The 23,150-nt window shown below is 38.2% G+C and overlaps 2 protein-coding genes and 2 long non-coding RNA genes across 4 annotated transcripts; 1 reads left to right on the forward strand and 3 right to left on the reverse strand.

Moving 5' to 3' along the window:
- Window positions 1-179: 179 nt before the first annotated feature.
- On the reverse strand, window positions 180-4,742 carry LOC118271385 (uncharacterized). The gene is made up of 3 exons (XR_004783304.2): window positions 4,576-4,742; window positions 1,463-1,546; window positions 180-626 (listed from the first exon to the last, which is right to left on the reverse strand). It is a non-coding gene; the product is annotated as an uncharacterized LOC118271385 (long non-coding RNA).
- A 7,507-nt stretch (window positions 4,743-12,249) lies between these two features.
- Window positions 12,250-14,193, reverse strand: LOC118271331 (uncharacterized). The gene is made up of 2 exons (XM_035587387.2): window positions 13,868-14,193; window positions 12,250-12,660 (listed from the first exon to the last, which is right to left on the reverse strand). Exons 1-2 carry the CDS (start codon window positions 13,905-13,907, stop codon window positions 12,356-12,358), a joined length of 345 nt encoding a protein of 114 aa, XP_035443280.1. The 5' UTR covers window positions 13,908-14,193; the 3' UTR covers window positions 12,250-12,355.
- Window positions 14,194-15,788: 1,595 nt separating this feature from the next.
- LOC118271238 (uncharacterized) lies at window positions 15,789-18,406 on the forward strand. Its single transcript, XR_004783283.2, has 3 exons — window positions 15,789-15,919; window positions 17,431-17,505; window positions 18,232-18,406. It is a non-coding gene; the product is annotated as an uncharacterized LOC118271238 (long non-coding RNA).
- A 1,486-nt stretch (window positions 18,407-19,892) lies between these two features.
- LOC118271325 (uncharacterized) lies at window positions 19,893-22,120 on the reverse strand. The gene is made up of 2 exons (XM_035587380.2): window positions 21,869-22,120; window positions 19,893-21,551 (listed from the first exon to the last, which is right to left on the reverse strand). The coding sequence occupies exons 1-2, from the start codon at window positions 21,911-21,913 to the stop codon at window positions 20,469-20,471; spliced, it is 1,128 nt and encodes a 375-aa protein (XP_035443273.2). The 5' UTR covers window positions 21,914-22,120; the 3' UTR covers window positions 19,893-20,468.
- Window positions 22,121-23,150: the final 1,030 nt, after the last annotated feature.

Raw genomic sequence — 23,150 nt, forward strand, 5'->3', positions numbered from 1 at the left:
CACCCCTGCAAAGCTGGGGTGGGTCGTTAGTTTTTGTATATTGTTTGTTACTCCTTCACGTCAAAACGACTGAAGGAATCGGTGTGAAATTTGGAACAGGGGTTCATTATGGTCTAGAATAACACCTAGGAACTCGGGTGAAGTAGATGGCAGAAGCTAGTCTAAAATAAAACACATAATTTCCTTACTTATTTACTATATTCACTACACATATTCAGACGTGTGTGTGCGTGCCCACTTGAACTAAACTAATGAGTATTATAAGTACTAAGGAACAATCCTTTATCAGAAGCTAAACACTGAATGTGACAATTATTATTAACTACACTTACTTATATAAGCAGAGATAAATATAAACTAACCTATGTAAGCTAGAATATCATTGTAACTAATAATCCCTTATATACTAATTTCATTTCATGACGACACAACATTACCTCGTTAAATTTTTAAATATTAAAGAATACTACATAATAATTTTTAATATGAGTTACACGGCTATTTAGTCTACGATACAATAGAGATTATATAATTTTTAAAATAGAGCACATTTGGGAAAATTGTAGTTTAGAATTTGAAGAGTTTTAATTACTTCTTGCCGCCTCCCTGACAGCATGGCTTGCCACCTGTGAAGAGAAATATAAAACGTTAAAATAGGTACCATCAAAGACTGCACGGTTTGGGCAGTAGCTGCCACCCAACGTGTTGTGTGTTCGATTCCTGCACCGAGCAACGCTTCGTGTGTTCCACAAACAGTTGTTTAAAAAAAAATACGTCACGCCTTTTATCCCCTAAGGGTTAAGGTGAGGTGCACATTACGGCACGTAATACTGCTATACAATGTACACCCACTTTTCACCATTTGTGTTATAAGTCCCATGTAATAGGGGGTGAGCCTATTGCCATATACCGGACACATTTCCAGACTTCATGCTACTACTGAGAAATTTTCGAAAAACCGAAATATGCCCAGTAATTCTTTGCCCGACCCGGGATTCGAACCCGAGATCCCTTGTCTGCAGTCGCACTTGCGACCACTCGACCAACGAGGCAGTCCTGTAGTACCTAAATCCATATTATATTCTTATTTTAAGTTCCAGTTAAAGAGTTACTCAACAATTAAACTAGATACTGTATGTACCCTTAGTACGAGTGTGTTTTACGTTTAAAGTAATCGAAACGCGTTCGGCGCTCTCATTGGCCGGCTCGAATAAACCAACCAAGGGTACTGAACTCAAAGTCAAAGTCAAAATTATTTATTTCAAATAGACCAGGAAGGCACTTTTGAACGTCAACGCAAATATAATAATATTAATAACGTCTGTCTGTCGGTCAGTCCTCTAGTGAAGCTATTTGCTCGTTCCAAAGTGTAGATTTCTATGGTTAACTGTTTGAAAACAGCTACAAAGTTAATTAAAACTCAATTATATTTGTGTGTAATTGGAGTGTAGGTAATACTGACCAGAGGGCTTGCCATCGCCGCACGCGCAGTTGGGGCCGCAGGTGCAGTTGGCACCGCACGCGGCCGCCCCGCCTCCGCACGTATCTGTAACGTCATCATCATCATCATACTCAAAAATCATCATCCTCAAAAATCATCATCATCAAAAATCATCATCATCAAAAATCATCATCATAAAATCATCATCGATAGCAGTCATCATTATGATTAACATTCTAATAAAATAAAGAAGTTTCTTTGTAAGAGTGCTTTTCCACCAGAGATGTGCTATGTAGCTATGTTACGAAGTTGCAATAGCTAAGCTGTGAAACTATGTGACCGTTTCCACTGATACTAAGCTATGTAGCTGTGCGAGGAAGGTGCGCAGCTCGAGTATGCGATGTATTGATAGTAGGGAAGCCATTTATAGCACGCATCTTTCCATATAAAAAATATATCTTGGTTGAACCCGTTTCTACCAGTGCTAAGCTATGTGTACCTATGAATATGATTGGTGAAATCCAAACGCATCCACACCAACGTAGCATAGCACATCTCTGGTGGAAAAGCAATTTGTCTGAGTCTATTAAGACTTAAATTCCCAATAAAACAGCATTTTTTTGCAATCTAGTATAATTGAGTCGACCTTGTTTAACTTCCGAAAATCCCAATGTTTTCCTTAATTAATTCCAACTAAATCTTTAAGTCCTTTCCTTTGTAAACTTGCACAAAGCTAAAAGGTTTACAAGCTAAAAGGTTTGTAAGGGCAGCATGAACATGTGTGCGTTAGATAATACTTAAGTATAGGATTGCATATGTGCGCACTAGGTATAGGGAATAGAGGTTGCTGCGCCCGCCGTTTAAATCAATCTTAATTAAACCACATTAAAGTGAACATTTGTTTCATTTATTCTGGACCTTAAAATCAAAATCTTATAATATAACTAGCTTCTGCCCGCGACTTCGTCTGCGGAAAATTAAAAAAATTTGGGTTGTACTACCCCTAACATTTAGGGGGATGAAAAATAGATGTTGGCCGATTCTCATAGATACCGGATAAGCACAAAAAATTTCATCAAAATCGGTCAAGCCGTTACGGAGGAGTATGGCAACGAAAACTGTGACACGAGAATTACAATACATGAGAAGACTATTAAGTAACATACCTCCGAAACAATAGTTAGCCTACAGGTACACACAGAACGATATCTGGCTAAATATAAGTACCTAGAAGCGGTCGGCTACTGCAAGACTATACTCGGTAGTCTATTTTGGTTAAGTAACACAAATTTATTCTGATACAGAGATAGGCAGCTTGGAACAAAGCAAGTCCCTGCCTATGTACGCTGCTATAAGCACATTCAACTCTAGATAAATACCTCGACCGTGAGAATTGATATAATTTACTATTCTATTCATTTTCGGACTGAGAAAATAACTAGCCACACGATAGTTCTGTTGGAAAGATCACCCATACATTTTGCACATTTGTTAAGTTTTACTAAGTCCTATTTATACTAGTCTTATTTAGTTATAGTAAGTCCTAGTCCTAGTTATAATAACTTTATACTAAGTCCAAGGTTAAGTAAATGTAATTTACGGTAGGTTAGTGATTTTTTTTTTTTTTTTTGAGGGGGGAAAATCATCCAATGACTTCTCCCGCCTTGGGCGAGGCGAGAGGGAGTGTCAGACTCTTACTGACTAAAAACCACCCCGTTCCTTCTCCTGCTTTTCGAGCCGGAGCCCCGGTAAACCCGCTAGGTAGTCCGCAGCTCCGGATCAGGCATCAGCCCTACTGGGCCCCATCTGTGGTGGTCTGATGGCTCTTTGAGGCGCGCGCGGAACGCGACGCGCCGCACGCACGGGTCTGGTTCTGTTCGGGCGATGAGCTACCCTTGCTCACCGTCCGCAGACCCGCACTTACGGTGGCCGGAGATCGTCACGCGATCCCCGACGCCCAGAGTGTCTCTCGCGACGGCTGGGGCGTGAGGAGGTTTGTTCCCTCACGCGCCCCGCCTCCTCCTTGTAGGTTAGTGATAGCCCTCAATTTTGCAACGCTTGAAAAAGGCCGTTAAGCTGTTCAAAATATTTAAATTAAGACCTGTGCAATACCTTAACATGCAAATAAAGATTTTTAGTTTGAGTTTGAAGTTACATGTCGTTATTTTTATTCCCAGATCAAGTCATGAGTTTTAGAAATGTAATGCAACGTCACGCATTTTATCCCCGAAGAGACAGTGAACATTTCGGCACGTAATGTCGCTATACTATGTACATCTCCTTTTCACCATTAGTGTTCACAAGTCCCATGTAAAAAGGGAGTCTATTTGCAGAGCACAATTCCAGACTCCGAGCTATTAATGAGAAATTTTCGAAAATCCGAAAAAAATGAGATTAGTGAACATCAAAAGGATGATTTTGTAGCTTGTTTGCAAAATAAATAAATATCCAATATAATTTATTCACCTTCTTCTCTTAAAATTGGTCAAAAACAATCTTCATAAATTGCATACTTCGACTATCGAAAGAAAACTGTTAACGACAAAATTTTCACAGTACATGTACCTATCATTTTTATATTAATTGTTGTCGGCACAAATGTGGACAATAATAAGTAACTCTTATGCACCTCCAATATAAAACTTATCAGCACTCTTTACAGTCGGGTTAGGCACGCAATTAACTCACCCTTCTAAAGTTTGCACACAACGATCATAATAAAAAAGAGCCTATACGACGTATAAAATATTTGTTTGTTTTAACTTTCTGATATGTCAACAACAACAACAATGACTTGCGTCATCATAAAAATCAATTACGAAAAAAATATTCCACCGAAAAATCCCTCAAAATCCCTTCTCGAAGGCCTTTCATCAAACAAAAACAAATCTACAAACAACAAAACAAAATTTTAAACCAATTACGAAACAACTAGAAAGGTACCGTCGTACTACGTAATTGCAACTGCGTCATTTGATTGGCGAAACAAGACAGTACCTACTTAAAGGAACAGCCGGCAAAACAAAACAAAAATACTACAAACGTCACAAAGAGAACACACGTGGTTTGAAAAAAAGAAATTCAAATACAAATATTTGTAAAAGGAATTTTAGTATTATTTTTTTTCTACTTACCTTTGCAAGAGTCGCACGGTGCTGGCATCGTGCTAGGCTAGGCTAGACTAAGCTAGCTGGGTCTGGGAGAGTGGTAGGGTGCGCGCGCAGGCAACGTCTACAGCCGCCGAGCTCGGCGGGTCAATAACTGAGCGCCGAGGGGGGATCGCAGCGCTCCTTACTCTTAGTCCGAGAGATAGCATGCTGATTGATATTGTCATCTCTTTAATTAGGCATTTGCATAGTAGTAAGATCGGGTTGTAATTTATTGGTTTCTAGTGAATCAGTTATTTATTTGCTTTATTTAATATAATTGCCATTAGAAATTGATTGGGCACTTCTGTTTAAAAATAGTTTAAAATAATTAATGAGGATGATATTTATTTTTATTTTTTTAAATAAAACGTTGCCCCACATTAGGATTTTCTCATGTGTCGTGGGTGCGTTTACAAACATACAAGTTCACATACACATCACGCCCAGACCCGGAACAACAATCTGTGGATCACACAAAGAGTTGTTCCGTGCGGGAATTGAATCCGCGACACGTTGCACGGCAGCCAGTAGCCCAGCCACCGCGCCAACCGTGCAGTCAAGTTGCAGTCAATGAAGATGATTATTAAGCTTAGTAAGCACAGTATTGTTATACACATTAATTTTTTGTTCGTACCTTACTGTATAAAAATATTTACTTATTTGTATGTAAATAAAACTTCTAGTAGCACTATTCTACCAACTGCATTATTAATTAGATAAATAATAAAAAGAACCTTCCAATATTTTTAAAACATGACTTTTTAAAACCGTTCACCGCCTCTTGTACTAAAATAAGATAGTTATTTAAGTCGTGCCGTGTTGTGTATAGGTACAATAAATGATTGGGCCGTAAACAAAAACAGGCCGGTACCGCGGCACGGACAGGCGACCGGACCGGTTCGCTCTCCCGGCCCGGAGCCGATACGATTACATCTGTTTATATACCAAGCTTTTCTATAACTTTGTGATTCGTGAACCATATTATTGCGAAAATGACAATCCTATATTTTAACTTTAACCAAAACCAGCAGGGCAACAGCTCTCTCTGATAAACCTGAACCTCCTAAACTACGATTTCCAACCCGTCCATGGGTGGTTTTTCACCAGAGATGTGCTATGTAGCTATGCTACGAAGGTGCTGTGATTTTATGTGACCGTTTCCACTGATACTAAGGGATACTGATATGTAGCTGTGCGAATAAGATGCGCAGCTCGAGTATGCTATGTATCGATAGTAGGGAAGCCATCCATAACACGCATCTTACCTTATAAAATATGATTGGTGGAAGCCAAACGCATCCACAGCAACGTAGCATAGCACATCTCTGATGAAAAGTACCCTAAGCGCGGAGATTAAGACAAACCTCTTATATAGAGGAGACCCATATTCCAAATTGGAGCATGGGTCTATTGGAACATGGGTTTCCAATAGTAGATTGTCACAGTCTGATGATGAGACGTCTTTCAGTTGATGCTAATGTCGCATCAGGCTCATAAAGTTAAAGCATTAAGTATCTGCAATGCAATAAACTGCATTTTCCCTAATTCATATTGTAAGAGCAGCCATAATTTTAAGCTATGTTATATTACTAACGACTGTTTATGAAGCGAAAGAGGTATATAAGATTCATAGTGGGATTTTTGCTCGTTCTTCTCCATTCGAAGCTGCGCTTTGAGCACCTAGCATCACTGACGGACAATTCAATTTGATGTTTCAAAGGTGCCTAATTTAGGATCAATTGAAATAAATGCTTTGACTTTGACTTTGACATAGCAATTTTGGTCCATTGTTTATACCCACCCCCATGGGAGACAGGCGTGAAGTTATGTATGTATGTATGTTATATTAATAGCTATACAATATGTAATATGAAAATGTAGTTCTAAGTTAAATTTTATGTCTTTTGGCGCAGTTAGGCTTTGCCAAGAGCAGCAGACAGAAGTTGGCGCATAGCGAGACATAAAATACGTGATGCGGCGCAATGTGACCGGACTGCGCATAAATGAATTATGAACCCTATGTCATAGAATATAGAGTATAAATGTCTATTTGTAATATATTTTATGAGTATTTCTTTATGAACCTTATGTAATAGAATATACGCTATATTATTATTATGCCTATTTGTAATACATTTTATGAGTAGATATGACTCATACAGGCTTATGTTTTCGTCCGGCAACGTTAAATGAAATGGTTTTTGTTTTGTTTTTTTTTCCTGTTGTGGGTCTTAGTTATATGTATAAGGGAAAAGTAAACGTGACATGGCATATGTGTAAGTGCATCTGTATCCTGTATACAATACTTTTTTCTCCTAAGCTGGACTGTAGTCACAACAATTGCCCAAAAACTCGCCTACACTATTTAGCTCCAATTCAATCTATCGCTATAGATACTAAAATAAGCCTAATAGTTTATTTATGTACTTCATATCGGTGGGAAAGCGTAACAAATAGACAAACAAACGTGAAATGAACTGTCTTTATAATTTGAACATTTAGCTCAATGGTTGCTTGTGTTTACTAATAATAGTACGCAAAAAATAACGTAAGAGCATAGTAATAACATTATAATAAAATAAAATTTCGTAAACCAAACAAAAGCAAATTATAATGTTACCAACTTACTCACGTAGGTACTTAAATGTTGGACGAGGAACTCGACTAGTTTCAAGGCATGCTAGAGGCTTATATTTATGAGTAGCATTAATACAGCAACGACCCGTTGACAACAGTTTATCTATTTAGGAGAGACAGTATCACTTCACGATATGATGGTTTCATTCGGCAAATAAAAGAAAAGAGCACTTAATTTAGCAATTAATTTAGTATGTCTCACGAAAGTTATAATAAAATTGCAAACCAAAGTAGCTTAAAACACGCTCTAATAACAAAACAGGTTCAGTAATTTATGTTTAGAAGGATCACAAAACAAAGTAAAAAGTTGCAAATTATGCTTAATGGGGAATTTTGACCTTGGCAGCAGGTAATGAGGCAAAAACCGCACCAGCCATCCTTCTAATGGCTACCCGGGCTCTGACGGGAACTCTGTTATTTATATCTTGTTTTATTTGCATGTGCATATACGGAAGATTCTTGGGAGCTGCAGGTGACTGCAGTGTGCGATTAAGAAAAACTTTTACACGTCAATCTGTAAACCCGAAACCAATTGATAGGTCATGGTCTCTTTTAGAGTAAAAAATAACTATGATTATTTACCACAAGCGACCAGCTCCTAGCTTCGAACGAATGTTTAATTATCGACTTTTTCCGTGAATTTGTTGATTTTTTTCTCTCACAAATTTTTCTTCGCGAGATACAAAAATATATACCTACTTACTTTTTTTAAACTTTGCACCACATTAGGATTTTCTATTATTTCGTGGATTTTACTGTTTACAAATATACAAGTTCGTGTCCTTTATCTATTAAAATTAGATCATTTTACATAACTCATTAGCGACTATAACTTACTTTAAGAGCGGGACATACCTATTGAAACTAAAATTCTTAAGTCATACTTTGTCTAACTCCGACTTCGATCTAAATACCTTAAAGACAGACAAAGAAAACATATAAATGAGATAGAAATCAAGATTTGTTATTAACAAAGATCAGATCTGCGGTTTAGCGGAACGACACGAAGTGTAATGTCGACGACCTGCGCGCACGCAGTGATTCACTACGTTTTATAACAACTATCTAACTCTTAATGGTTTATTTTGAAATGGTTTTAGAATGTTTTTTTTTTTGTGTTTTGTTATTGAAGTAATTTTAGCTTAAATAGCTTTTTTAGAGCAGTGACATTGAACTTGTTTTTTTTTTTTGTAGATAAGAAATTTCGTTTACTATAAAGTAGTAGCAATTATAGGTAGGTATTTCTACAATATATCAGTTATCTTAAGGGGGCGTTTAAGTATTACGTAATCCAATTCTAAAATATTTTTGACGCCCCTTCTCCCCCTTGTAACGCAAGCTAACGTTTTTCTGTGCCCTCTTGTATAAAGCACAAATGCAATTATGACGTAAAAATAGCACTCCTTGGCTACTGATAAAACTACCATGTTTAATAAAGGATAAGTCTGAACGGACTAAGATTTGGAACTTGGCGCCATAGTAACTTTTATTCAGCTCAAAATGACCTATCCAATGATGTTATTAGAAGGTAGGACCAGGTTTTGCATCCACTTTTGTAATGAACTAAATAATTATAAAGTAACTACTAACAGGACTGTAGAAATGGTTTCACACTAGTGTTGTTAGAGAAAGCTAGGAAACTTCGTGTCGATATGCGCAGGCGCTCATTAGAGCTCACCCGTCGGCTGCTAATTGATGTCGTTACTAAGATTATTGTTTACCGTTGTATTGTCACGAGTTATACTAAAAGAAGGGGGAGAGGCAGCAATATAATATAAAAAATTAAAATAAATAACGTCCCACCTTTTATCCCCTAAGGGGTAGGCAGAGGTGCACATTACGTCGCGTAATACCGCTATACAATGTACACCCACGTTTCACCATTTGTGTTATAAGTCCCATGTAATAGGGGGTGAGCCTATTGCCATATACTGGACACATTTCCAGACTCCGTGCTACTGAGAAATCAAACCCGAGACCCCTTGTCCGGCAGTCGCACTTGCGACCACCCGACCAACGAGGCAGTCTAATACCAATATAATATACTTGGGTAGAATACGTCACACAGCGTATAAGTGGCCACTGCTAACCAAAGGCCTCTTCTCACATAGTAGGTAGGTACAGGTAAAATAGATAGGTACCTTTTCATTCTCAAGAATTGCCTCATTGGTCAACTGGACGTAAGTACGACTTTCGAGTAAAAGGTATCACCAGATTCTGAGTCAATAATTGTGGGGTATTTTAATAAATAAACTAATAAAATACAATTGTTTGGGTTGTTTTTTGGTCATGGGTGTGCTCTTTTTTATTCATCTTGTTTTTCCAATCATTGTATTCAGACCCTTAATTAAATTGTTTTTTTTCTGCAGTTACAAGCCGCAAGCTGGTACTTAAGACTACGGCAAAAAATATAACCTCGTTCAGGTACGAGAACAAAGTTATATCGACAGATGCTTCCTTAAACTAAGTGGTACCTACCTCGTACTTAATAATTTAACGTACTTAATACTTGTCGTACTCTAATAACTTCAAGTTTTGTATGAATTTTATGTATCTGTACAGACACAATGTGCCGAACTACCAGAATGATACCATCTACCATCTATTGTAAGATACCTGGCATTGACAAAATAAATAATATTTGTATTTGTAGCTTTTATATTCGACTTAATAATCTTTTTTTCTTTTTTTAAAAAACGTTGCCCCACATTAGGATTTTCTCCTGTGTCGTGGGTGCGTTTACAAACATACAAGTTCACATACACATGACATCCAGACCCGAAACAACAATTTGTGGATCACACAAAGTGTTGCTCCGTGCGGGAATCGAACCCGCTACCCGTTGCACGGCAGCCAGTTGCCCAGCCACCGCACCAACCGTGCAGTCCGTGCATAATAAATATGTATAATAAACATTTATCTACTTAATAAATATATATGTACGCATCATGTAGTATCAATGTATCTACTTATTTAATATAATATTAATATTAATATCAGTCAGTTATAGTACTATAAGTTGCTTACCTTTTTTTTTTTTTTTTAGTGTGGAAAATCATCCAATGACTTCTCCCGCCTTGGGCGAGGCGAGAGGGAGTGTCAGACTCTTACTGACTAAAAACCACCCCGTTCCTGCTCCTGCCCGTCGAGCCGGAGCCCCGGTAAACCCGCTAGGTAGTCCGCAGCTCCGGATTAGGCATCAGCCCTACTGGGCCCCATCTGTGGTGGTCTGATGGCTCTTTGAGGCGCGCGCAGAACGCGACGCGCCGCACGCACGGGTCTGGTTCTGGTCGGGCGGCGAGCTACCCTTGCTCGCCGTCCGCAGACCCGCACTTACGGTGGCCGGAGATCGTCGCGCGATCCCCGACGCCCGGAGTGTCTCTCGCGACGGCTGGGGCGTGAGGAGGTTTGTTCTCTCACGCGCCCCGCCTCCTCCTTAGCTAGCATGACTGCTTCGCAGAAGGAGGAGACGGCATCCCAGTCCCCCTCGCTCCGCACCATGGCTTGTATCAGTGCCGGACGCGAGAGGGCGCCGTCGCCGACCACATCCCTGAGGACACGGCGGTGCTCAGCCCACGCAGGGCAGACCGCAAGCGTATGTTCCACCGTGTCCTCCGGGCGGTCTTCGCAGTGATGACACCCGGGCGTTTCCTCCCGCCCAATCAGAAACAGGAACCTACCGAAACTTCCATGTCCGGTAAGCACCTGCGTCAGGCGGTAGGTGAGGACGCCGTGGCGCCTCTCTAGCCACTCCTCAAAGAGGGGACTTACCGCTGCAATGACAGCGAGCCCAGCCCTCGGTTGCGACAGTCGTTGCTGCTATTCCTCCATGAGATCACGCCGGAGCTCATCCCACCATGCACTTATCTGGCGCGGCAGTGGAGTTTCGCCCCGGCGACGCGCGTCGGCGCGCAAAGTAAAGACGCGCGCGAGCACCTTCGCCTCCAAATCCCACGGCGGGAGTCCGGCAAGGAGGTTAGCCGCCTCTCCGGAGATCGTGCGATATCCGCGGATCACCCGGATGGCCATGACTCTCTGAGACGTGAGCAGCGCCCGAGCTGGTCGCCGCATCAGGGTCGGCGCCCACACAGGGGCTCCGTAGAGGGCCATGGACCGCACGATCCCCGCGTACAACCTCCGGCAGGAGGCATTTGGCCCCCGAGGTTGGGCAGGAGCCGCTTAAGTGCAGCCCCCGTCCGTTCCAACTTAGGAGCCAAACGTCGGAAATGCTCCAAAGTTGCTTACCTAAGGCAATCTCCGTCTCTGATCCAAGTCATTATTCGTACTTCAACATCGACCTATCTTTTATTGTTAAATCGATACAATAGTTCAATGCCAAACTCAAAAGAACTACTTACTTATTATAATAGGTAGGTACAAATAAAAAAATACTCCGAAAACACAACAAAAAGTTTAGATACCTACAAAAACTCCGTGGTTTGTGGCTGTGCTGTATAATCTACAATCTCGAAATTGCGCCAAAATCCCATTTGTCACAAAAAACAAGATGGCGCGTTAATTTCTGGGGTCAGTGAACTTGCTGGCGATACTAATTGTTGTAAAAAATCAAGATTACGTTTATATCCACGTAAGACGACGGATACGACGATTTGAACAAACCGAAAGAAATTATTATTCGCCACAGAAAATCTTGGGACCATGTTTGAAAGAAAAACGAAACGTGACTGTGGAAAAAGTGTGGTAAAGAAAGAAAGAGCGGAGAATCATGATAGTCGTTCCCTTTACATAAAACTTTTCTGTTAATGTATCATATTATGATCAAGCTTGTCGATTTCTGTAACATAATGATGAAATCCTCGGTTCTAATGATACCTACTCGTAAGTATTAATCTTAGCTTGGTTTATTCAAGCCGGCCAATTCGAGCGCCAAATACGCTCTCGTTACTTTAGTTTAAACGTAAAGGAAACTCGTACTAAGGATAATGTAATCACTTTCGCTGCTTTACAAATAAGACAGTTATTAAACACATCACAACACAACAAGAGAATCAAACAAAAACATAAACAATAAACAGTTTATTGATTACATTGCATGCTCAGTTAGTGCGAATAAATAAACAAATAAATACTTAAGCCTAGGAATAAATACGATACATAAAATATAGACTCAGTCAGACTTAACATGGGACCTGGATTTAGACTTCGTTAGCCGCCTCAGAACAGAGTAACAAATCCAAAATATTAAGTAGATATTAGAATCTGTGGTCACTATCAAATAAGTGGCTACCAACGCCACAATAATTCCTATGACATTGAACAGCAACTGTAGAGGGCGTCTTTGTGCTTTTTGGGCATTTATCTTGCATGGACAGTCTTCTGGACATCCTAAGGCTTGTGGCTCTTGTTTGGTTTTTGCACTTGCTTTAGTCTTTGGCGATAGAATTTGTTTCATTTGGGTCTTTGGCAGGAATTCTGTAAAGAAGGAAATATTAGGATAAATTAAAGTATTTTTTGTGATTATTTATATAGATCGAAATCGCAGTTTTGATATCGCTGGTGTAAAAAGACTAAAAGTTTTAGCCTCATCTTACACGGTGACGGTGATTTCAAACTTATTTTTAGAAATTATAAGCCCAGGTTTTCGTCACAATGTTTTCCTTCAACATTTGCCACTAGTGTCTAAACAATCTTAGAAAGTACGTACCACTCGGAAAAAGTCACATTGGCACCTACTTGACATTGCCACCACGACATAATTTGTAGAATAATCTCATGAAAAATAAAACTAAACAGCTGAACAAGTATTATCAATATCAATTAAAATCAATTAAAAGCAATAAAATAGATTACTTGTAGCAAAAATAGAATTAACTATTTATTAAAATACAGGCTGTTCTATAAATCAAGCCTTGTAGTCATTAAGCAGGTGTTAGATCTACCAAAGACATTAAGCAATTGAAATTGTTGAAATAAAGTCATTGCACTCCTAATGATGTTTCTAACAAACCCTAGACTTGCTACGTACCTATGTTTATGTGTAAAAAGTTCCGTTATGTCATTAATTTACTTAGTTTATTATTTTTGGCATTTCCTTTTTTCTATTTGAATAGAAATACATTGTTAGAATTTACTTGAGATACGACACGTCAAAATAGACTTTAAAGCAACCTGTATACAAAATAAATTTAATTAACATTTCCCTTGATTATGTCATAACTAGTGAATGACTTCATCGAAAACGATAATTTGTTTCTATTGTGATCTTTATATCGCAGACAAGGTTTGTACTTACAAGAAGTACAAGTATCAAATAGGCCTTTTGCTTTGAGCAAGCATAAATAATAAATGATATTTATTTTTGCAAATAGGTTACAATGTAACTCTTTTACACGTCAAATCTCTTAAATAACTAGATGAGGCCGGCATTTCCTATCGGACTACTCTGAGAAGAAATGCCGGAACAAACTGAGGTATCATGGTTTTCAATGAATGACTATAGCTTCTATGTGTGAGAAATTTTTGGGTCCATAGTAAGATTCGGTTAATGTAATGTTAGAAATAGTAATGCGTACACTTGATGTGGATAAAATTGGAAGTGTACACTTTTTTCGTTGATCTAATTTTACTCAAAACTTTTTAACAAATAATAGTTTTTAATTAAATGTAAACATGAACTTACCTTCCACAGTTTGCGTCTGAGTTTGGGTGATGGTCGCCATTGCTGCAATCCACAGTTTCCTGACTGAGAATGATATGAAAATTAAATTAATCTCCTAAATATAGGAGTAGTGGACCCAACCAAGGTTACTGGGGAAGTAGGAAGAACCTTCTGCGATGCTTCCTCGATGTTCAGTTTGCGTGGTCGTGCGGAACCCACTAAATAGATGGGCTAGCTTGACTTTTCTAGTTTTTATCGAAAAAAATATATTGTTAAAGACTTGCTTCATTGGGTGGAACAGATTGTTGGAGTTGCAGACTTGTGATGTTTGTTCAGTCTATAGATGCTTAGATACAGAGTTGAGACGGCAGCACATCGGATATCACCACCTTTTTGGTCAACATTAATGGTGTACGATGGATAGGAGTTGAGAGAAAGACTGCGGCACGTCATACCCTTCGAGAACCAGTTTCATACAATCAGTAAGCCACGCTACGCCTCTAAAAGCCCTGGCCAGTATACTCGATGGTGACACTCTTTCAACCGGGTAACTTAATTACATCGAGATTTTTCTAAAATAATTTTACTGCTAACATCTTCTGTGTCGTAGTTGCGATCATATAGACATAATCTAAGGGTGCTTTTCCTGCTGAGATGTACTATGTAGCTATGCTATCAAGATGTAATAACTAAGCTATGTAACTATGTGACCGTTGCAACCGATATCAAGCTACGTAACTGTGCGAGGAAGATGAATGCGCAGCTCGAGTATGTAAAGTCGGTAGGTAGTAGGGAAGCCATTCATAGCACACATGACACATTCATAGCACGCATCTTTAGCACTCATCCTTCCATATAAAAACATTAACTGAGTCTGTTTCCACCAGTTCTAAGCTATGTCTACTAATGAATATAATTGGTGAAAGCCAAAAGTATCCACAGCAACGTATATTTCCTTTCAATTTGGCACTCTGATCTGATTTGCTTCTGTGAGAATCGAGCCCGCAACATGTTTCACAGTAGCCAGCACAGATATATATATATATATATATTAATCAGTCATTATGTGTAGTAATAAATACTTAACTGACTGCCACACTTACCGTTGTGCTCAAAGACATTTAATGGTCGCTTAATCCCGGCTTTAGCAATTGTTTTTGATACAAAATTGTTACTAAGGAATAGTTTAAGTAATCATTAAATGACTCTTAGTGCCGCACTCAGAGACATTTATTGATTACGAATAACTCTGAGTACAGCGGTTGTGAAAACACAAAATGGTGAAAAGTGGGTGTACAACTGTACAATTGTACATTGTGCAGTGGCATTACGCGCCGTAATGTGCAGCTCTGCCTAGTATAAAACGCGTGACGACACGACGACGACTAAACTAAAAGTATTAACCTCGTTAGCTACTTTTCTTTTATTTCCATTTATTTTTTATTACTACTGAGTTGTTATAGTAGTCCATTTTCAAAATCTTCTAATGACTTCTCCCGCTTTGGGCGAGGCGAGAGTGAGTGTCAAACTCTTACTGACTAAAAACCACCCCGTTCCTACTCCTGCTTTTCGAGCCGCGGCCCCGGATAAGGCGACTGCCTAGCGGGTTATCCGCAGTTTCGGGAGACCTGGTATCTACTCGTATGTATTTGATTATATATTAGTATTTGTATCTGAATAGTGCAGTGTTATCAGAAAGCAAGTTTACGTCCCTATTGGTGACCCTAGTGGTGACATAAGCCTACGCACAAAATTAATACACCAATGGAAATAAGATAGATACTTAACTGTAAAAAATCTATAGTATTTAATTGAATAATCCCTTTGTTTAACGGTTTTAAATTCAAGCTACATTGTTTATTATTTAATACTTATTTTTTACCTTCATTTTACAATAATATCGGTCAATTTTAGTATTATAATAGTTATCAGTTTTTCCTCAACCTCGTTCCAGATGTTGTTGGTTTTTGCTATAACTGTGAGGTATATAACTTGACAGGCTGTAAGATAGTGCAGTTTGTGCTGAAATTGCAGCTAGACACAACATGCCTGCTCCCTGCGAACCGTGCAAAGGTAAGATTATACCTACTTCTAAAATAATGTATTAGTGTTTTAAAATAATATTGTATTATTATAATTTTAATAATCATTGTCACTGTCTTTTTATAATAACTATCGTGAGACATTCTTACTAAATAATGGAGACAAGCTCTACTAGTTTCGAGTCACAGAGGGACACTTCATCATGAGCAGCGTGCGCAAATGAAGATCGTCTGATATTATGTCCACTGTATCTTTAGTTGAATCTCCCAAGAAGTTAGGTATTACGTTTTCAATTTTGAGAATTTTCATGATGTAGATAAAGTATTCTAGTACTTTCATTTTTGAAATTCTCAATGATAACATGGAATTTAGAAAAAATCAGTATTTCAACAGTCCACCTCTCAAGTGGAACCATTTACCAGCAGAAGTGGTCACGTTCAGCTACTGATGACGTTAATCCCTTCATTATAGAAAAAAAACATACATGAGGCAATTTTTAAAGTAGATAAAATAAACTAATTACTAGACCTACACTACTAGACATATAATTTAGTTTTAGGAGACACTAGACAGGAGTGATACTACGACCTCACAGAACGTAAAACAACGCTTGCGTTGTGTTTCATTGTGTGAGTGAGGATACCGGAGGCCCAATTACCTAATTCCCAATCTTACTAAACACCGATTCCCCAACAACCCTTAACTTAAATTTCTAACTTCTAAAAGCCCGACAACGCACTTGTAACGCTTCTGGTGTTTCGGGTATCCATGTGCGGTAGCGATTGCTTACCATCAGATGATCCGTCTACTCCACCGGCTTATACCATAATAAAGAACAAAAAGATAAGCGCTAAGCAGCATTTGGTTAGAGGCATAGAACTTCCTACTATAGCGGGCGTGATTAAAATTTCGATAGGAAAACTAAACTTGCCTTCCTATACAATTTTCCTTTAGCCGAAGGCCACTTGATGCCACTTTATATACAGAAACAATAGCCATTTACATCTTAGTTATTTATCGTGTCTGCTGTTGAATGGTTCCACGTCATTATATTGAGGTTAGTGTTCATTTTTATTACATTCTGTTAAAAGAAAATTAATAAATAGATACTTACCGCCGTACTCAGTCATTTAATGATTACTTAACCCAGTCCTTAGCAAAATCACGGTATAGATAATATTACCATGGCAAAATCGTTACTAGGAATAGGTAGTTTAAGTAATCATTCAATGTCTTTGAGTTTCAGTTAGTGTTAAGATGTAATTTTTTTTTTTTTGAGTTGAGACATTTTTTACGTTAAGTGTTTATCTTGAAGTAGACTTGTTGTAGACCATTCATATTGTGTAGGTATATTTTTAGTATGACAAACTATTTGTCTATTATGTGTACTTGAAGACCCAAAAATAATTGAAACAGAACAACTCAGTCCTGATCTCAATACTGATCTCTATTGCTAAAGCCAGAAAGTTGAAAATCTTTCACAGACAGTGTGTGTACTCTTTCTTCAAGGGAGCTAAATAAATGATTGTTTTTTTTTACAGATACCTGCAAAGGTGGATCTTGTGGAGACAAGTGTGCGTGCAAAGACAAGGGCTGTGACGATTGCACATCAAAAGGTGATAATCATAACTCTTATTTTATAGTCTATCTACCTTTACCTCTATGGAGTTTCTTACCCATTCTCCTGCATTCGAAGCTACACTTTGGAACGAGCACCTAGCTTGACAGACCGACGGACAATTCAATTTCACGTTTCAAAAGTGCCTAATTTAGGATTAATTGAAATAAATACTTTGACTTAACTAAAAGTAACGGTTTACTCATTGATATTAATTTTTGATCTAAAAATAATGCTATGTTAGGACCGAATGTAAACACAGCGCGTTTTAGAACGACATCTAGTGGAGATATTTGAAAGTGCCCTGGATATTTATCATTTAGTTAAGTTAAATGTTTAAACTGTCACTCCCAATCGTATGAAACTCATAACTGGTGAAAATCGGTGGAGATACAACAATAATATTTCCACGTCTACCGCTTCAGAAACTTAAAGGCCGAAACAATGTAACCAAGAATTGTATTGTGAATCTGATTGAAAAAGAGTAACCTAAGGAGTTTCTTGCTCGTTCTTCTCCATAGGAATCTACACTTTGGAACGAGCAAATAGCTTCACTAGAGGACTGACTGACAGACAGACGTTATTAATATTATTATATTTGCTTTGACGTTCAAAAGTGCCTTCCTGGTCTATTTGAAATAAATGATTTTGACTTTGACTTTGATTTCGTTTAATTTTGTTAAATGCTTTGGCTAACTCATGCATTGTTTGTTTTCGTCCACAGGTGGTTGCTGCTAGCATCAGTCGACAATGGATACTGACAGACGGACTCGCCGCCCCTCTCTCTTCAGCCGCACCAGTCGTTTCCTGGAGTCCTGCTTCCCCATCACATTCTCCATAGTCTTCTTCATCACACTCGTATTCTTCTACTGTCTCATATAAATGTTTTGTTTTAATTATTTTTGTCTTTTATTCCTTAGTTGTAACCTTGTCATAGATTGTAGTGATTTTTAATTAGTCTGATACTCTTTCGCCTCTCCCAAGGCGGGACAAAGTCATTAAATAATTTGCCACCCTAAAAAAAATCTGGAGATAGAAAAGAATTCAATTTTATTTTGATTTATATTATACTAGTTTTTGCGATCAGCTTCGGCCGCGGTTCCGTGGGATTAAAGTCCTATCTTATATCCTAACCAAGTCAGTCATACCCTATCTACAAACCAAATTTCACCAAAATCCATGCAGTAGTTTTAGCGTGATTAACGGATAAACAAACTTTCACATTAGTGTGATTTTACGGATTGATTTTATTCTGTACCTGCTTAAATCCACATAGCAAGATAATAATGATAGCCAAGGTGACCAGGTATTTAATGTAGGCACTAAATAAAAGCGTGCTGTAACTTTTGTTTAAAAAACCATTAATTCACTTGAACTCCTCTGGTGGTATTTTTTGAGGGGGGATTCGCGATACTAACGACTTCTTCCGCCCTGGGCGAGGCGAGAGGGAGTGTCAGACTCTTACTGACTAAAAACCACCCCGTTTCTCCTCCTGCTTTTCAAGCTGGCGCCCCGTTAAACACGCTAGGTAATTCCGCAGCTCCGGATCAGGCATCAGCGCTACTGGGTCACATCTGTGGTGGTTTACGTACGTACGCACGGATCTGGTTCATGTCGGGTGGCAAACTACCCTTGCTCGTCCGCAGACCCGGACTCACGGTGGCCGGAGATCGTCGCGTGTCCTCTGATGGTCTTTGAACGAAGCTGATGGATTATCATGCAGGTGATTCGTTTGTTTGATCTCATTAAGAAGGCCTCACTATTAGCGGGTAGTTTCATAATATCAGGTTCTTTGCATTACTTTTAAAAGACGGGTAAATCCATATTCTTTGTTTTATCTTCATAGTGTTCAGTCTTCACAGTGTTTCTTTAATCTGTGGCATACCTAAAACAGAGTTTGACCTTGACATCATTTTATATTCACGGTCGCAATCAAATATTGTTTTTTTAGGTAAATTGTCAAAGAATGGCTTTATTTCATAAAATTTCTGAACTTGATAAGAAATATAAGTTGTTATAATTTATAATACATATATTATAACGATTTAAGAAGTACTAATAATAAGTATAAAGAGTACCCAACAATGTATTATTATATTGCTGTCTTTGTCTAGTTGGCTGACAATTCCAATTTCCAACGGCTGCAACACACACACATTCTAACATGCTCCTGTACTGTACGAGAAAGAATTAAGTAATGTTTGTGTCGAATCACTCACACATGTAAGTTTATCCGTACACACATTAATAGACGCCTTACCTTACGAGGGTGAAAGAGCCATGCTTGTAGTTGTAATGCGTATACCCACACATGTCCCTGTGTGTGTAACTTAATTGTTAACAAGTAGCGTTAGCAAGTTCAAGAAAATAATAAAAACAAATAAGTATTTAAAAAAAAAAATATTTTTAATTAAAAACAACAATGAATTTGTATTTAAATTAAATTAAATTGTATAAAAAATAGGATTCAATAATTATAACATTGCATTACTCAATGCTGTTTTTTTAAAGAACTATGCAAATGGCGTAGAATCTTTGCAGAAAGATTATGTCTACCGCGTCTAGATAGTCTAGATATTTCGCTTAAGATATTTAGATTTGATTGAAATTCGTAGGCATGAGAAAAATAGTTAAAAAGTGATTAACTATCTCAGTAAAGAAACATTGTAGACTCGATTCATAGCGACATGAAGAAAGCATGACGACGTAAAATGTAGTGCGTGGTTTATATTAAATATAGTTTTAGTATAATAAGAAATGCCAATGCAAAATTTTCGAAAATCTAGAACTTTGTTTATAGATTACAATAACAGACGTGACAGACATACTCTTTCTTTGAGTATAATACACCATTTGCATAGTTCTTTAAGAAACCTTCATTTTATTTTGTAACGCATACGGAACGCTAATCAGAAGACTCATACGAGTCAGTTTCTTCGTCACTTCATACTTCTTTATTTACTAACTCCAGTCACGAAATCTCCTTCTTCTAATGTCACTACTTTCTTCTCTCGTATCTTCATCTTTTATCCCATTTAGACTTATTCTTGTACTTTCCCCATTGGCATTGACATTACTTTCTTCTGATGATGACTTACTTCCTTCTGATGATGACCTACTTTCTTCTGATGTTTCTCTTCCTTCTGATGTATTACTGTCTTCTGACGTAATTCTTTCTTCTGAAGTAGTACTTCTTTCTTCTGATGTGCCTGTTTCTTCTTTTACTTCTTCTGTTAATGTAGGAAGATCTCTTTCTTCTGATGTGGCTGTTTCTTCTTTTACATCTTCCGTTAATGTAGGAAGATCTCTGTCTTCTGATAAGTCTCTTTCTTCTTTTATATCTCCTTCTTCTGTTAATGAAGGGAAATCGCTTTCTTCTGATGAGCTTCTTTCTTGTTTTATATCTATTTCTTTTGTTAATGAAGGGAGATCACTTTCTTCTGATGTGCTTCTTTCTTGTTTTATATCTAGTTCTTCTGTTAATGGAGGCAAACCTCTGTCTTCTGATGATCTTTCTTCTTTTGTATCTATTTCTTTTTTTGGAACATAACTTTCTTCTGTTAGGTCTCTTTCTTCTTTTATTGCTCTTTGTGCTGCTATTTTATTGGCTTCAGTCGCAACGCTTAGTTCCTCTGATATATCCTTTTTTATTACTAAGATTCGTTCAGTACTCCTGCTAGCGACATTTGTTCCGTCTGGCATTTCTTTACTAGTTGTAGCCACTACGTTTCTGACTTCTGGTATTTTGGGCTCAGTACCTTCATTCACCCTGGCAGCAACGTCACTTTCTTCTGATTTGTCTTCTTTAAATGACTTTTGTTGTGTGCTTTGACTGGTTCCCGCTGCAGCAAACTTTTCTCTTAATTTTTCTCTTTCCTCTTGTAATATTTTATATACTGTTCTTTCACATACTCCCGTCGCTTCTGCAGTGCGCTGCGTAATATTACGCAAATGTGTTATGTCAGCATTTGGTTCTTTGTGAAGGTCCGTGAATTCATATTCTTCTTTGAGGAAATGGTAGACTTTTGCTATCATTTCACGGGCCTAAAATAAACAACGTAAAGTTATTAGTTACATTAATTTACTAGTTATACATATATTTGGGTGGTATAGATACGATGGCTCAGCAACCGGCTGCTGTAACTGTAGCCGAAACGTGTAGCGGGTTCGATTCCCGCACCGAGCAATTATTTGTGTGATTCACAAATTGTTGTTTCGGTCCTGGGTGATGAGTATGTGAACTTATATGTTTTTAAACGCGCTAACGACACAGGAAAAAATCCTAGTATGGGACAACGTATTTTTGTTTAAAAAACTAAAAGCTATATATAAAGGCGAAAGTGAATTTTAAATTTCCTTACCTCATCACCAATTTTTCTCCGCTTACTCGGACTCGGACCTTCCATGTTGACGGTATTTGGCAAATAATATTACAGCGAATAAAGTAACACAACTGCTTTGGCCGGAGACGTTACAGACACTGAGCGCTCCTGTTTGAGGACGCACACATACACACATATTGTCATTGTGCTTTACACACACAGGAATAGTGGAGCTGCGCTTGAGACTTGAAAAGATAAAGCATTTGTACAAGGGAGTGTGATCGTTGACGGTTGGCGGTACCGTCACGTCGTTTTTGTTTTTTTACAACGACACCTTTAACTTTTATCCCCCAGGGGGTAGACAGAGATGCACATTACGGCACGTAATACACCTACTTTTTACCATTTGTATTATAAGTCCCACGTAATAGGGGTTGAGCCTATTGCCATATACTGGGCACCATTGCAGATTCCGTGCAACTACTGAGAAATCGAAAAACCGACAAAAGCCCAGTAATACTTTGCTCGACCCGGGAATCGAACACAAGACTCCTTGTCCGGTAGCCAAACTTGCGACCACTCGACCAACGAGGCAGGCAACGATGCGTCGTCTTTGTGATTTGTATAAACTAGATTGGAGGGTATAACACCACACAATAACAAACGAAAATTACAAACAAGATTGTTTGCCTGTGTCGTGCTTTCGCGAGTTTTTTTTTTAAATGTTAGTGTGTGCATAAATATATGATACCATACCAGTGTAACATTTCTAAAACTACGAATATTCTTCCATAAGGACGTCGTACAGATTACATACAATTTTTAAATTTGGCTTTTTAAAACGTAGGGTATTCTTGTAAAAATTGTCTGTTTAGTAATGTTTTATTATGGTAGCAAAGTTGCATCTCTGCATAGTGCTATTACTACCTACTTTTATATGGTAAATATAAGCGGGTAAACGAGCAGACGGATCACCTGATGGTAAACAATTGCTGCCGCCTATGGACACCCGAAACACCAGAGGCGTGAATGCTTTGCCGACCTTTTGTAGTTAAGTTAGGATTTTAAGGGTTGTAGATGAATCAGGGATTGGGAAGGAAGATATTTTTGTTTTAGACATATTATTAGTATGTCTATGTACCAACAATACTTCGGATCGAAATGATTCCAAAAAGGTTTTAAAGAAAATTTTGTTTAGTTTTTTAAAGTATAATTTTATTAAATGTGATCAGAGAAATAAAGTTATATCACATTATGTTAGTTGAGATGGTATGTGTAGGCACGCCACCAGGAATTAGCAGCAACCACCTGAAAAGAGAAT

Source organism: Spodoptera frugiperda, chromosome 9 (assembly GCF_023101765.2).
Source record: "Spodoptera frugiperda isolate SF20-4 chromosome 9, AGI-APGP_CSIRO_Sfru_2.0, whole genome shotgun sequence".
Classification (NCBI taxonomy): domain Eukaryota; kingdom Metazoa; phylum Arthropoda; class Insecta; order Lepidoptera; family Noctuidae; genus Spodoptera; species Spodoptera frugiperda.

Bases quoted from the DNA above. Each gene is read 5' to 3' on its own strand.
- LOC118271331 (XM_035587387.2), bottom strand. From the start codon at position 13,907: ATGGCGACCATCACCCAAACTCAGACGCAAACTGTGGAAG. The intron at 12,661-13,867 runs GTAAGTTCATGT...CCTTCTTTACAG, and splicing joins TCAGACGCAAACTGTGGAAG to AATTCCTGCCAAAGACCCAA.
- LOC118271325 (XM_035587380.2), bottom strand. From the start codon at position 21,913: ATGGAAGGTCCGAGTCCGAGTAAGCGGAGAAAAATTGGTGATGAG. The intron at 21,552-21,868 runs GTAAGGAAATTT...TGTTTATTTTAG, and splicing joins GGAGAAAAATTGGTGATGAG to GCCCGTGAAATGATAGCAAA.